At 40.3% G+C, this 13,604-nt stretch overlaps 1 protein-coding gene across 3 annotated transcripts in view; it reads left to right on the top strand.

Annotated features, from left to right (window-relative positions):
* ORC2 (origin recognition complex subunit 2) overlaps nucleotides 1-13,604 on the top strand; it is a 43,853-nt gene that overhangs the window by 14,964 nt on the left and 15,285 nt on the right. For all 3 annotated transcript variants that reach the window (XM_047773203.1, XM_047773202.1, XM_047773204.1), the window contains 6 exons: nucleotides 1,552-1,644; nucleotides 2,332-2,363; nucleotides 5,367-5,427; nucleotides 7,941-8,134; nucleotides 10,583-10,681; nucleotides 13,426-13,535. In XM_047773203.1, the coding sequence (XP_047629159.1) occupies nucleotides 1,552-1,644; nucleotides 2,332-2,363; nucleotides 5,367-5,427; nucleotides 7,941-8,134; nucleotides 10,583-10,681; nucleotides 13,426-13,535 (589 nt within the window). The remainder of the gene's footprint in view (nucleotides 1-1,551; nucleotides 1,645-2,331; nucleotides 2,364-5,366; nucleotides 5,428-7,940; nucleotides 8,135-10,582; nucleotides 10,682-13,425; nucleotides 13,536-13,604) is intronic.

Genomic DNA, 13,604 nt, shown 5'->3' with positions numbered 1-13,604 from the left:
TTGATCTGTAAAAATGACAGAATTTTGAGTGAGATCTCTGAGATACCATAAGAAAATGCTAGTATAATTATAGAGGGAGTTCCCATTGTGGCTCAGCAGTTTTAAGAATGTGACTAGTGGAGTTCTCGTTGTGGCTCAGTGGAAATGAATCTGACTAGTATTCATGAGGACTCAGGTTCGATCCCTGGCCTTGCTCAGTAGGTTAAGGCTTTGGCTTTGCTGTGATCTGTGGTGTAGGTCACAGACATGTCTCGGATCTGGTCTTGGTGTGGCTGTGGTGTAGACCATCAGCTAGAGCTCCAATTCAACGCCCAGCCTGGGATCCTCCATATGCCATGAGCACAGCCCTAAAAAGCAAAAAAAAAAAAAAAAAAAAGATTGTATTTTTTTTATTTAAAGTGACTCTTGCTATTTAAAAGCCAACTATTTCATGTAATGCACAGTTGAAGAAATGCTGTCTGGTCAATGCTATATCATTATATATGTTATTAATATGTGCTATAGGATTTTAGACAATAAAGTGTCTAAATATTTAAAAATATAATAAAATATACCACATTTCATGGGAGATTTAAGGACTTAAAAGTGTAATTTTAAATATTCACAGTTTCACTTGATTTTAGATCCCACTTTCTGGGCATTCTTTCTTATCCACTAGCAAAGCTGTGCCTCAAGCATATATGGTAAGGAAATAGAAGGAGTCTAAGGCTATTAATGAAGAGGAGAAGTTAAGTCTGATAATTAGAGAAAGCAGTAAGGTCACAGTTGGCTCTTTATTTGTGGGGGAGGTTTTTGTTTTTGTTTTTGTTCTTTTGCTTTTTAGGACTGCACCCACAGCATATGGAAGTTCCTAGGTCAGGGGTCAAATCAGAGCTGCAGCCACAGCAACACCAAATCTGAGCCTCATCTGCGACCTACACCACAGCTCACAGGCAACCCCAGTTCCTTAACCCACTGAGTGAGGCCAGGGATCGCACCCACATCCTCATGGATCCTAGTCAGGTTCATTTACCCGCTGAGCCACGAAGGGAACTCCTATTTGTGTTTTTTTGAGAGACCTGTGAATAACTGAAGGAAGACTTGATGCTTGGAACACAGTGAGTTAGGGTGAAAGCAGTAGTACTCTTAACATAGGTAGGTTTACTTATCTTTCTGATAGTAATAGCAGGCAGGTTTGTTTTTTTTTTAATTTATGAAAGTGAAACAAGATTATTTCCCCTCTTAATCTACTATTGTCCATTAAAAGATCTTGTTTGTTTTGTTTTTTGCTTTTTAGGGCCACACCCTCAGCATATGGAAGTTCTCAGGCTAGGGGTTGAATCAGAGCGGCAGCTGCCAGCCTACACCACAGCCACAAGCAATGGCCAGATTCGAGCCTGTCTGCATGAGCAGCACAGCTCATGGCAACATCAGATCCTTAACCCACTGAGTGAGACCAGGGATCGAACCTGCGTCCTCCTGATTACTAGTTGGGTTTGTTACTGCTGAGCCATAACGGGAACTCTGAAAGGTTTTTGTTTTTATTTAAGTATTCTTTTTGTCTGTTTACAGCTTCAGAACTAGCAAAAACACCAAGAAAAAGTGTTTCAGTCAATTTGAAGAGTGATCCCGAAGTTATGACAGACATTCCTCAATGTAGCAAGGGTGAGATTTTACTGCAGTTCTTTAAAGAGTTTTCACAGTTGCTTCAAGTTAGAGTGTGTTACTTTTTTTTCTCGTCTAAGTGCATTTTTATATATTTTCCTCTTTTCTGTCCTGAAAATCGTTTAGCAAATTGACTTAACACTTCAACCTGTGTGCTTTAGTATACCTGTATTTAGCCATCAGTAAAAAGAGCAAAGATTCATGCTGGTCTAAGTTATACAAATCGGCAGAGCCAACTAGAAGCAATCTTAAAATCCTGTTGTCATTTGCTTGAGTGAGCCAAATGTTTGTGGAAGATTTACTTGGCAAATACTGTGGCAGTATTTGGCAAATACTATTTGAAATAAGGCTTTAGGGATTTGGACATCTTAGAGTTTGTGGTGATTGTGGAGAAGTGGTTTTTGACCCATTCCAGCCAGAATAAGGAGTGTACTTTTTAAATAATGAACAGTGAAAATAATCATGTTTTTTCTTGTTACATAAGTGCTACAGAAATGGAGGATGTAGCTGTTACTAATAGGAGAAATCATAAAATTAATAGCCCCTAGTGGAGATGCAGTTAATTGAGAATTCAATAATATGTAGTAGCTTCTGGGTAGGATCTGCAACTTCGCTTTTAATGAAATTAGGCTGTGATGAAAAGTGAAGAGTTTGTAATAAGTAATGGCTTTCTGTTTCGTTCTTTAGGGCATTCTGCTTCAGACACAGTTCAGTTGAAGGTAAGCAGTTGACTAAAAACAAGGGGAAAACCTTAGTGTTACAAAGTAGGACACAGTGAAAAATAACTGTTTCACCTCTTAATTTAGATATTATTTACAGGTATTTGCCAGTTAAATACCTAATTTACAGATGGAGAAACTGAGGGTCACAGAGCTGAAGTGACTGGTCTAAGTTCACCACACTAGGAAGGAGAAAAGCTGGAAAATGAAGCCAGGTCTTTTTTTTTTTTTTTTTCCTGCCATTTTCTTGGGCCGCTTTTGCGGCATATGGAGGTTCCCAGGCTAGGGGTCGAATCGGAGCCGTAGCCACCGGCCTACACCAGAGCCACAGCAACATGGGATCTGAGCCACATCTGCAACCTACACCACAGCTTATGGCAATGCCGGATCCTTAACCCACTGAGCAAGGCCAGGGATCGAACCCGCAACCTCATGGTTCCTAGTCGGATTCGTTAACCACTGAGCCACGATGGGAACTCCAAGCCAGGAGTTCTGGTCCCAACTCATGTCTTTTCTATGTCAGAACTACCTCTGAGTATTTTCTTTTTTTGTCTTTTTTTTTTAATCTTTTCTGGAGCCGCACCTGTGGCATGTGGGGGTTACCAGGGTAGGGGTCAAATCGGAGCTGTAGCTGCTGGCCTACACCAGGGCCACAGCAATGCCAGAACTGAGCCTCATCTGCGACCTACACCACAGCTCATGGCAAAGCTGGATCCTCAACCCACTGAGCAAGGCCAGGGATCAAACCCACAACCTCATGGTTCCTAGTAGGATTCATTAACCACTGAGCCACGACAGGAACTCCAGAAAATCTGTTAATCAGTGTTATTAACCTACCACAGTAGGAGAGACCATCCCTCAGAGTCTTTGTGCATGATGTTGGAAGCGGGGCTTCAGGGGAGAATATATCAGGCTTGGGGATCTGCACTTCAAGGAGTTTAAGGCCCATCTGTCAAGATGGGAAACTGACCTGCATTAGACAAAATTCATGACATGGTACTTTAGGATTAGTGGACGTAGTGAGGAGAAGGTCTTGAGCTGAGTTTTGATAGGAAACCTATGTTTGATAAGCAAGCTGTTTGCTCTAGTAAGTAATCTATTGTCTGGATGGGAGAATAGATCGCCCAAATGAGCAAACTGTCAAGATAAATTAGTTTGCAGAAATTTCTGTAGCAAACAGTAAAGTTATTTATTAGTTTTTAGCCTTATCTTTTTGAGCAGGAATTTTATGAAACAGTTATTTTACACAAATGTTTTCATACCTGATCATTTTCAGCTTTGTCAATATAGGTTGTCTCAAAGAGTTCACTCTTGAAATCAGTTGAGTATGAAATGACCTACAACTTAAAAAATGAAAGACTAAAATAGAAAATATCTGTTTCATATGTATTATTTAATTATGATTTGGTTCTGTTATATATGCACATGTATACTGGATCAAGGTGGCAAAATGTAAAAAAAAAAATTGAGGATGCAGGGAGTTCCCATCATGGCACAGAGGAAACAAATCTGGCTAGGAACCATGAGGTTGTGGGTTCAATTCCTGGCCTTGTTCAGTGGATTAAGGATCTGGTGTTGCCATGAGCTGTGGTATAGGTTGCAGATGAGGCTCAGATCTGGCGTTGCTGTGGCTGTGGTGTAGGCCAGCAGCTACCGCTCCAATTAGATCCCTAGCCAGGGAACCTCCATATGCTGTGGGTGTGGCCCTAAAAAGCAAAAAGACAAAAGAAAAAATAATAATAAAAAATTGAGGATCCAGATCAAAAGAGTTTGAAACATATTATGATATACCTTATAAGCCCATTGGGATCAGCTTAATTATTATAATACTATTCTTAATATCTCAAGTCAAAATTTATTTAGTTATAATATTTGTAACCAATTGTTGGTGAATAATTTATCACAACAGACAAATTTCTTTGGGCTGTACCTGCGGCATGTGGAAGTTCCAGAGCCAGGGATAGAACCCAAACCACAGATGCAACCCAAGCTACAGCAGTGACAACACCAGATCCTTAACCCACTGCCCCACCAAGGGACCTCTCAGACTTAAATTTTTTGTTGCCAAAAACCACAGGGTAATTTGTCTTCTTATCAGTACTGTAAAAAGGTATCATGTCTACAACAGTGGGCATTTTTGTGTGCTATAAATTGAATGGTGTTATTCTATGAGGAAAAGAAAAACATACATTATACTTCTGCAACATGTTTAAAGAATTAAAAATAGAGAAGTGAAAAGTAGGTGTCTCTGTTTCTCTCCTCACAGAATATAACACTTTCACATCAGTAAATTTCTAGTATATTAAAAGGCCCATTGCCATGAGTATAGGGGTCCTGGTTCCTGCTTACCCATCATCACTGGAGTATTACCTTTTTAAAAAAAAATCTGCTGGAGTTCCCGTCGTGGCGCAGTGGTTAACGAATCCGACTAGGAACCATGAGGTTGCGGGTTCGATCCCTGCCCTTGCTCAGTGGGTTAACGATCCGGCGTTGCCGTGAGCTGTGGTGTAGGTTGCAGATGAGGCTCTGATCCCGCGTTGCTGTGGCTCTGGCATAGGCTGGCGGCTACAGCTCTGATCTGACCCCTAGCCTGGGAACCTCCATATGCCGAGGGAGTGGCCCAAAGAAATAGCAAAAAGACAAAAAAAAAAAAAATCTGCTAATCTGATGGGTGAAGAATGGCTCAAAGGCTGATAAACTTATGCTTTTCCTTTACATAATAATAGCAGTACATACTTTACAGATGTCTGGAATACAATTTCTAGAATCACTCTACGAATTTTTTGGAATTTGTTGTATCATTTTTGTTGTTATACTCTTAATTTCTTTCTTCCAACAGATTCATTTGCTGTTTTCTAGTTCTAGGTCTAGTTCTAATGTCTTTTGAGAACAAAATATTTTTCTTCTAGTCTAGCCTTTGTTTCACTCATATCTATCATTAATTTCCATGTCATCCTCATTATTTGACTATTTAAAATATATTGCTTTTTTATTTTTAAACAGAGCAGTGATAAAAGCGAGTTTCTGTCAACAGCACCTCGTGGGCTAAGGAAAAGATTAATAGGTGTGTATTTCTTTTTACCCTGAGTTTTTGTAAAAACGCAGCACCTAAGCAAGGGGCAGTAATGGTCAAATAATAGGTTCTAGTCTTTGAGTGCTTACTTTTTATCTTTGGCTTGCCTGGTCCCTTACAGGAGCCTCTCTTTTGCCTCAACTTTTTCATTTGCGCAATAGGGATGATAATGGTACCAGCCTCAGTTGTTTTGAGATGAACTGAAATAAAGGATGTCAAAAGTGCCCAGTGTAAGTGCTTGACCTTGACAATGTGCTTAACAGGTGTTAAACTGTTACTCTCTTTTATTATTATAACTCTGTATTGTTATTTCTTTTCACAAAAGGAAGGATATATTCACGTCCTCTAACTACAGATTCCTTAAGGGCGAAGACTCCCTTCTATTTTAACATTTAGCACTATGTCTTTCACATTATAGTCAGTGGATACTAAGGTTAGTTAAAAAGCGTTGCCCATAAAGTACCTTTTGGTTTATTTGCTTTGAGACAGTTTTGAAGGTGGTTCTATTGATTTATTTAGAAATTTTATATTGAAATAATTTTAAATATTCACATTCATACTAAATACTATACAAAGCCAAGTAAATAGACATGGGTCCCACCTTTGGGGAAATTAAAAATGGTTTTGGCTTTTTAAATATTTAACTTTGGGGCAAATGACTTGTTGACCTTTATATTTCAGAAAAATGTCAACTCCTTCCTTGGGATTGACCCCTTGATAATAATATTCGCTGACACTGTCAAATCCATGCCTTGTAACCCTTCTTTTTTCAAGGTATAGAGTTGATAATACTACATTTTTACTCAGCATAAAAATTATGATACTAAATAATTAGATATCTGAAGCAATATAAGATGATATATGCAGTTAAATTATAATTTAAATATAATGTGTTTTATTTTATTTATTTATTTTTTCTTTTTAGGGCCACACCCATGGCATATGTAGGTTCCCAGGCCAGGGGTCGAATTGGAGCTGTAGCCGCTGGCCTACATCACAGCCACAGCAATGCCAATCCTTAACCCACTGAGTGAAGTCAGGGATCAAACCCACATCCTCATGGATCCTGGTCAGGTTCATTAACTGCTGAGCCCCGTCGGGATCTCCTAAAATATAATTCTTATGTCAACTCTGGGATGGATTGGGCCTATATATCAATAGTACTTAAAATAGTAGCTGTCATTTATTTATTGAGTGCTGTATCAGGACGGCATTTTCATTATGCAGCAATGGAAAATTCTGTAACAATCCTTAAGCTGTAGACATTGAAATATCTTACATCATAAAAAGTCTAGCGGGGAGTTCCTGTCATGGCTCGACGGTTAACGAATCTGACTAGCATCCATGAGGACTCAGGTTCTATCCCTGGCCTTGCTCACTGGGTTGGAGATCTGGCATTGCCGAAAGCTGTGGTGTGGGTCGCAGATATGGCTCGGATCCTGTGATGCTGTGGCTGTGGTGTAGGCCAGCAGCTAGAGCTCCGATTCAACCCCTAGCCTGGGAGCCTCCATATGCCATGTGTGTGGCCCTTAAAAAAATAAATAAAAATAAATAAAGAAAAAGTCTAGGGAAACACAGTTCTGTGGTTGATGTAGTCACTCAAAAGTGTTATGAAGGACCCAGGTTTTTCCTATATTTTTGCTTTGCCACTGGCATTTTCATTTTTAGGTTTTATTATTTATTTTTAATTTTGCTTTTTAGGGCCGCGCCCTGGACATATGGAGATTCCCAGGCTAGGGGTCGAACTGGAGCTGCCACAGCAATGCAGGATCCGAGCTGCATCTGTGACCCACACCACAGCTCATGGCAGCGGCAGATCCTTAACCCACTGAGTGAAGCCACAGATTGAACCCACCTCCTCATGGTAACTCGTTGGGTTTGTTACCGCTAGGCCACAACAGGAACTGCCTAGGTCTGATATTTTATATTGCAACGTGGCTTCCATAGCTTTAAGCTATGAGTATGAGTAAGAGGCTTTCCTGCCAAAAGTGAGGAAAATCTTGGTCAGAAGCTTCCAGCACATTTCCCTGCAAGTTTCATTTGTTAAAGGTTTACAAGCCAACTCTAGTTGCAAAGGAGGCTGAACGAGCAAGTATCTGGCAAAGGAAAAGACAATTAAATTACTGTGATTAATTATCTCCTAGGGTGGAGCAATTGCCGCATTTTACAGTGAGTTTCCTTAGCAAGGAAGAAAGAGAATGGTATTAGGCAGGATTGACAATTTCTGCCACAGTTCCTGTGTGTTAGGCCTTGTTAGTTGCTTTCCATGCATTCCAGTGTAATCTTCACAATGGTTTATTAAATTAGGCACTGTTGGCCTCATTTGATAAGTGAGGAAACTGGTGCTCAGAAAATACATAACTAGCTCAGGTGAAATCGTCAGCAAGTAATAACACAACCAGAAGTCACAGTCTCTTACTTCAAAGCCCACACTCTGCCCGATGCCCTACAATGCCCCTCTTGTCAGACTGTCCCACTTTCCCCCTTGCTTTTTCCCTCCACAGTTCCACAGTCTCATTCTGACAGTGAAAGTGAATATTCTGCTTCCAACTCAGAGGAGGATGAAGGGCTGGCGCAGGAATGCGAAGAGGACACTAATGAAGTCGTACTGAGCCAAAAGACTCAAGCTCAGAATAAAGTAGTTTCAGCTCCTGTTTGCAAAGAAACGCCTTCTAAGAAAATGAAAAGAGATAAAACAGTAAGTAAAGAGAGAGACTTCAAAGAAAAATTAGGGAGTTCCCGTCGTGGCGCAGTGGTTAACGAATCTGACTAGGAACCATGAGGTTGCGGGTTCGGTCCCTGCCCTTGCTCAGTGGGTTAACGATCCGGCGTTGCCAGGAGCTGTGGTGTAGGTTGCAGACGCGGCTCAGATCCTGCGTTGCTGTGGCTCTGGTGTAGGCCAGCGGCTACAGCTCTGATCAGACCCCTAGCCTGGGAACCTCCACATGCCGCAGAAGCGGCCCAAAGAAATAGCAAAAAAAAAAAAAAAAAAAATTAGTGGGGGGTGGGGGGATGTGCCTGGGCTGTGGGGTAGAAATCCTGTGAAATCAGATTGTTATGATCATTATACAACTGCAGATGTGATAAATTCATTTGAGTAATAAAAAATAAATAAATAAATAAGAAAGAAAGAAAGAAAAATTAGTGATATCTCAGAGATAAGCTACTGAAGAGCTCCACATGGGAGAATCAACATAATGTTTTCTTCACTTTTCTACATGTTCTCAGCCCTTCATATTAATTTCCATATATAGGAGTTCCCATCATGGCTCAGCAGAAAGGAATCTGACTGGTGTCCTTGAGGACGAGGGTTCGATCCCTGGCCTCTCTTAGTGCCCTTAGTGGGTCAAGGATCCAGCGTTGTCGTGAGCTGTGGTGTAGGTTTCAGACTCAGCTCAGATTTGCCGTTGCTGTGGTTGTGGCTAGGCCAGTGGCTACAGCTCTAATTCAACCCCTACCCTGAGAACCTCTGTATGCCGTGGGTACACCCCTAAAAAGACAAGAATGAGAAGTATTTGTTTTAAAAAAAAAATTCCCATATATATTTGTGTCTTTTTCTCGATTTTGTATCCTGGCCTGTCTGTATTCCCTTTCATATGTCAATACCATAGTATATGCTAAAAGTGACAATTCGGTTGGATAAAAAAGAGCTCTTAAATAAATGTTGATTGGATAATTGGAGGTAAGGCTTCTCAGCATATGCCTTTTTATGTAGTTTCATTTTTGCTTTTGTTTTTTTTCTTTTTTGTCTTTGTAGGGCCACACCTGAGGCATATGGAAGTTCCCAGGCTAGGGGTCTAATCGGAGCTATAGCTGCCGGCCTACACCACAGCCACAGCAACGCCAGATCCCAACCGAGTCTGTGACCTATACCACAGCTCATGGCAACGCTGGATCCTCAACCCACTGAGCAAGGCCAGCGATCGAACCCACAACCTCATCGTTCCTAGTTGGATTCGTTTCTGCTGCGCCACTATGGGAACTCCTGTAGTTCCATTTTTGTAACACTGTTGATATATTCAAGTCAGTGTAAGTAATAAATGATGTGGCTAGGGATCCAGCTTGAGTTGTTTGGAGAACACTGCAGACACATGGCCGGAGAACAGGCTAATTATCTATCCAGGCATTCTCTGTAAAGATTCCAAGCAGTCTAGGAAGCCTGTTGCTTGAATGGCTTTCCATTCCTTCCTAGCCCCTTGGAGGTGAGTCCTGCCCAAATCAATAGAACACATGGTGAGCTGTTTCACTGGAAGAGTAGGCAAGTCTTTTTTTTATCTTGCTGTTGGTCTCTTTCTCATTTTCACAGTTCCTCAACTGTACTAATATTAAAAGATTTGCTAGGACTGTGTGAGGCAGAACAAAGGTTTTGATATGTAAAACCTTTTAAGTCTAAATAAGAATTATATATTGGAATTTAGGAATTATTTCTGGAAACAGACTATTTCAATCTAGTCAGTCCTTTAACTTCTATGATCCTAAGAGTTACTCTAAAGTTTTTTTGCTTTGTTTTGTTTTTGCTTTTTAGGACCACACCCGTGGCATATGGAGGTTCCTAGGCTTGGGGTCTGATCAGAGCCACAGCTGCCAGCCTACACCACAGCCACAGCAACGCAGGATCAGGGCCGTGTCTGTGAGCTCATGGCAATGCCAGATACTTAACCCATTGAGTGAGGCCAGGGATCAGACCCGAAACCTCATGGTTCCTCATTTGTTTCTGCTGTGCCGTGACAGGAGCTCCGAGTTACCCAGTTTTATTAGGAGAATTAAATTTGCTGCAGTTCCTGTTGTGGCTCAGTGGAAACAAATCTGACTAGTATCCATGAGGACACAGGTTGGATCCCTGGCCTTGACCAATGGGTTAAGGATCCGGCGTTGCCATGAGCTGTGGCGAAGTTTGCAGATGCAGCTCAGATCTAGCATTACTGTGGTTCCCTAGCCTGGGAACCTCCATATGTCATGGGTTCGGCCCCCTTAAAAGACAAAAAAAATTTGCCTGGTTCTTAATCTGTGTTGTTCTTTCAAAAAGAAAATACTGACTGCCAGATAAACAATTTCACATAGCCTTATTACACTAATATTAATGTCTAGTTTTGATATAAAACAAGTATCTGAAACTAAGAACTGACTTTGCTTTGTCTACTTTCAGAGTGAGTTAGTAGAAGAATACTTTGAAGCCCACAGCAGTTCAAAAGTTTTAACTTCTGATAGAACACTGCAGAAACTAAAGAGAGCCAAACTGGATCAGGTATGTTACAAGGAATGTTACTTCTTTTTTTTTTTTTTTTGGTCTTTTTGCCATTGCTTGGGCCACTCCCTTGGCATATGGAGGTTCCCAGGTTAGGGGTCAAATCAGAGCTGTAGCCGCCGACCTACACCAGAGCCACAGCAACGCGGGATCCGAGCCAGCGTCTGCAACCTACACCACAGCTCACGGCAAAGATGGATCCTTAACCCACTGAGCAAGGCCAGGGATCAAACCCGCAACCTCGTGGTTCCTAGTCGGATTCATTAACCACTGAGCCACGATGGGAACTCCAAGGAATATTACTTCTAAATTTTTCTTATTGTAAGCTGAAAAATAGACTACATGACAGCAAATCTGAAGAGTAAGTGTACATGGCAGAATTACTACCCTGATCAAATGAAATGCAAATTAATATGATATAACTATTGCATATTTTATCATATAAATGGTAAATGATTCACTGGGTTAGAATTCTGTTTGACATACTATAATTATACATATATAATTATTAATGTTTTTCTTTTATTATTTCTTCAGGGTTATAGTTTCTTTGATACCCATGTTATTCATTTAACGCACATATTCATTAAATCTGACGCTGATCATAAAACAAACACCGTGACTTCTTTCAGTCACAATCCTTGCAAAAAGCAGAGGGTATTCTGCTTCTTGATATTATGGAAAGCCTGTCCAGTGCAGTAACAAGGTTACTGTATATTATGGCCAGTGTTTCATTTTATTTAAAAAAAAAATACCATTCAATTAGACTCAGGGCTTTGACTGATACCTCACTAAGAGAGGACACAGTAGCATCTGAATAAGAAAATCTTTCATTAGAAAGTGGGCTTGATAATTTAAGTCAAGAAGAGATTGATATTGGCTCCGAGAATATTTTATTATTCACTGAACCTAGAATTCAGTGCAGTTTTCCACGGTATACAGGGCTTTTTGAGAGTTTTTCAGGCTCTAGAACAGAGAGAGAATACAGGGTAAAACCTTTATGACCTGCATGACATGGTGCTGTGTGGTTGGATTTTTGTTTTTTGCTTTCTTTTTTTTTGTTTTTCTCCACCTATCTCATTGGTATTACAACTCAGATCAGAGACTAGCTGAAATCATGTGTCAGGACCCCAAGTTGTGGAGTTTCCTTTTGGCACAATGGGTTAAGGATTCACTGTTGTCACTGCATTCTCTCGGGTCACTGCTGTGGCGTAGGTTCGATCCCTGGCCCAGGTGCTTCCACACGCCACAGGCGTGACCAACAAACAAAAGAAACCAAAAAAAGAAACCAAGTTGTTGCGGGGGAGAGAGGACACTAACATCTGCCTAGTACATGTGTTATATTTTTAGATAAGCAACACAGGGGAAGGATAAATGGATCTAGGGTCACAGTAGGACTTCATAGAGCCTAGAGACAAAAAGACCTCTCGGAGGATGAAAGAAACCTGTTACCGATAATGAAGGAGAGGAAAGTCTTTCATTCATTGTGGACATAGCTAATGGATACAGTTTCCATAGCCTGTGTCGATAAGCATTTATAGCTCATGTCTGCAGGTCAACTAGAAGTTGGCTGATCCAGGATTCACTCCACACGTCTCTCTTTCTAGTTGAACCTCCTTGGAAGGCTAGTGGAGGCATGTTCTTCTCATGACAGTGTTGGAGGTCTAAGAGAAGTAGAGAAACTAAACATCGCTTAAAGCCTGGGCTCAAAACTGGCTCCGTGTCACTTCGGCCTTATTCATGTGACCGAAAACAAAGTCAAAGAGCAGGGGACTGGACTCCACCTATTTAGTGGAAGGGATTGCAAAATCGGCAAAGGGTATGGGTACGGGGAGGGGCAAGTATTGGGACTAGTAATGCGATTCCGCACAAAGTTTGAAATGAAGGTGCAAAAATGAGATGACATTTCAAAGTTTTCACTGAGCATGAGTGTGCTCTGATAATCCATTGTAAGTGACCACTGGAGATGACACGAGTGCTTTATCTGCTTTTCCAGGGCTCTGAACATCAGGAAAAAAATGTCAGAGAAATTCCTTAAAGCTACCTACCTACTTAACAGTTTTACACAGAATTTGTCTTGTGTGGATAAATAACAACAGTACAGGCTAGAATGCTTGGCATGTTGATTGCAGTTCTAGTCTTCAGTGTTAAAAGAATACTTTACTAAAAGGATAGAATCATGAAAACATGGTAATGCCAGGGTGAAAATGCATATACAGCTTTTTGATAGAAAGAGCTTTTGAAAATGAGCCGTGAATTTTACTCATGATAACGGTAAATGATAACGAACCTTTAATGTTTTCTGAGAATTAATATTGAGCTGCTACCTTAAGCTTTTACATTTTTTCAAATCCATAGGTTTTAAAAAGAGTGTCTGGATTTGTTGTCAAAGCTGGGAGGCAGGTTTAATCATCTCCTTATGGTAATGATTTTTTTTTAGAAATTAAAGCCTTACATTTAGGATTTATGGTCATATAAATGGTTCTAGATGAAACTTAGCAAATTCTTTATTGTTTTACATATCTGTACTAAAAAAGAATGTTTAAAATATTTTAAGAACGCCAATCGTGAAATATTATGTGCATTCAGTTGATGTACTCATTACCCAACCTGATTAAAGTCATATTTCCAGTAATGGTCCCTTCTAACCTCTGCCTCTAGGGAAGTACTTTTAGTTTGTATTGATTTGATGTATGTGGCTTGAGAGTGATTTTCTTCCCACCCTTTTCCTTTTTTTTTTAAAGCAAACTTTGCGTAACTTATTGAGCAAGGTTTCTCCTTCCTTTTCTGCTGAACTTAAACAACTAAATCAACAATATGAACAGTTATTTCATAAATGGATGTTGCAGTTACAGTAAGTACTATTATTGCAAACCTTTGTAAAATAAAGAATAATAAATATTTACATAAGTCTATGTTAAAA

The sequence above is a fragment of the Phacochoerus africanus genome, chromosome 3, assembly GCF_016906955.1.
Source record: "Phacochoerus africanus isolate WHEZ1 chromosome 3, ROS_Pafr_v1, whole genome shotgun sequence".
In the NCBI taxonomy this organism is placed as follows: domain Eukaryota; kingdom Metazoa; phylum Chordata; class Mammalia; order Artiodactyla; family Suidae; genus Phacochoerus; species Phacochoerus africanus.
The sequence above is the reverse complement of the archived record's forward strand: the minus strand, read 5'-3'. Positions and strand labels throughout refer to the sequence as shown.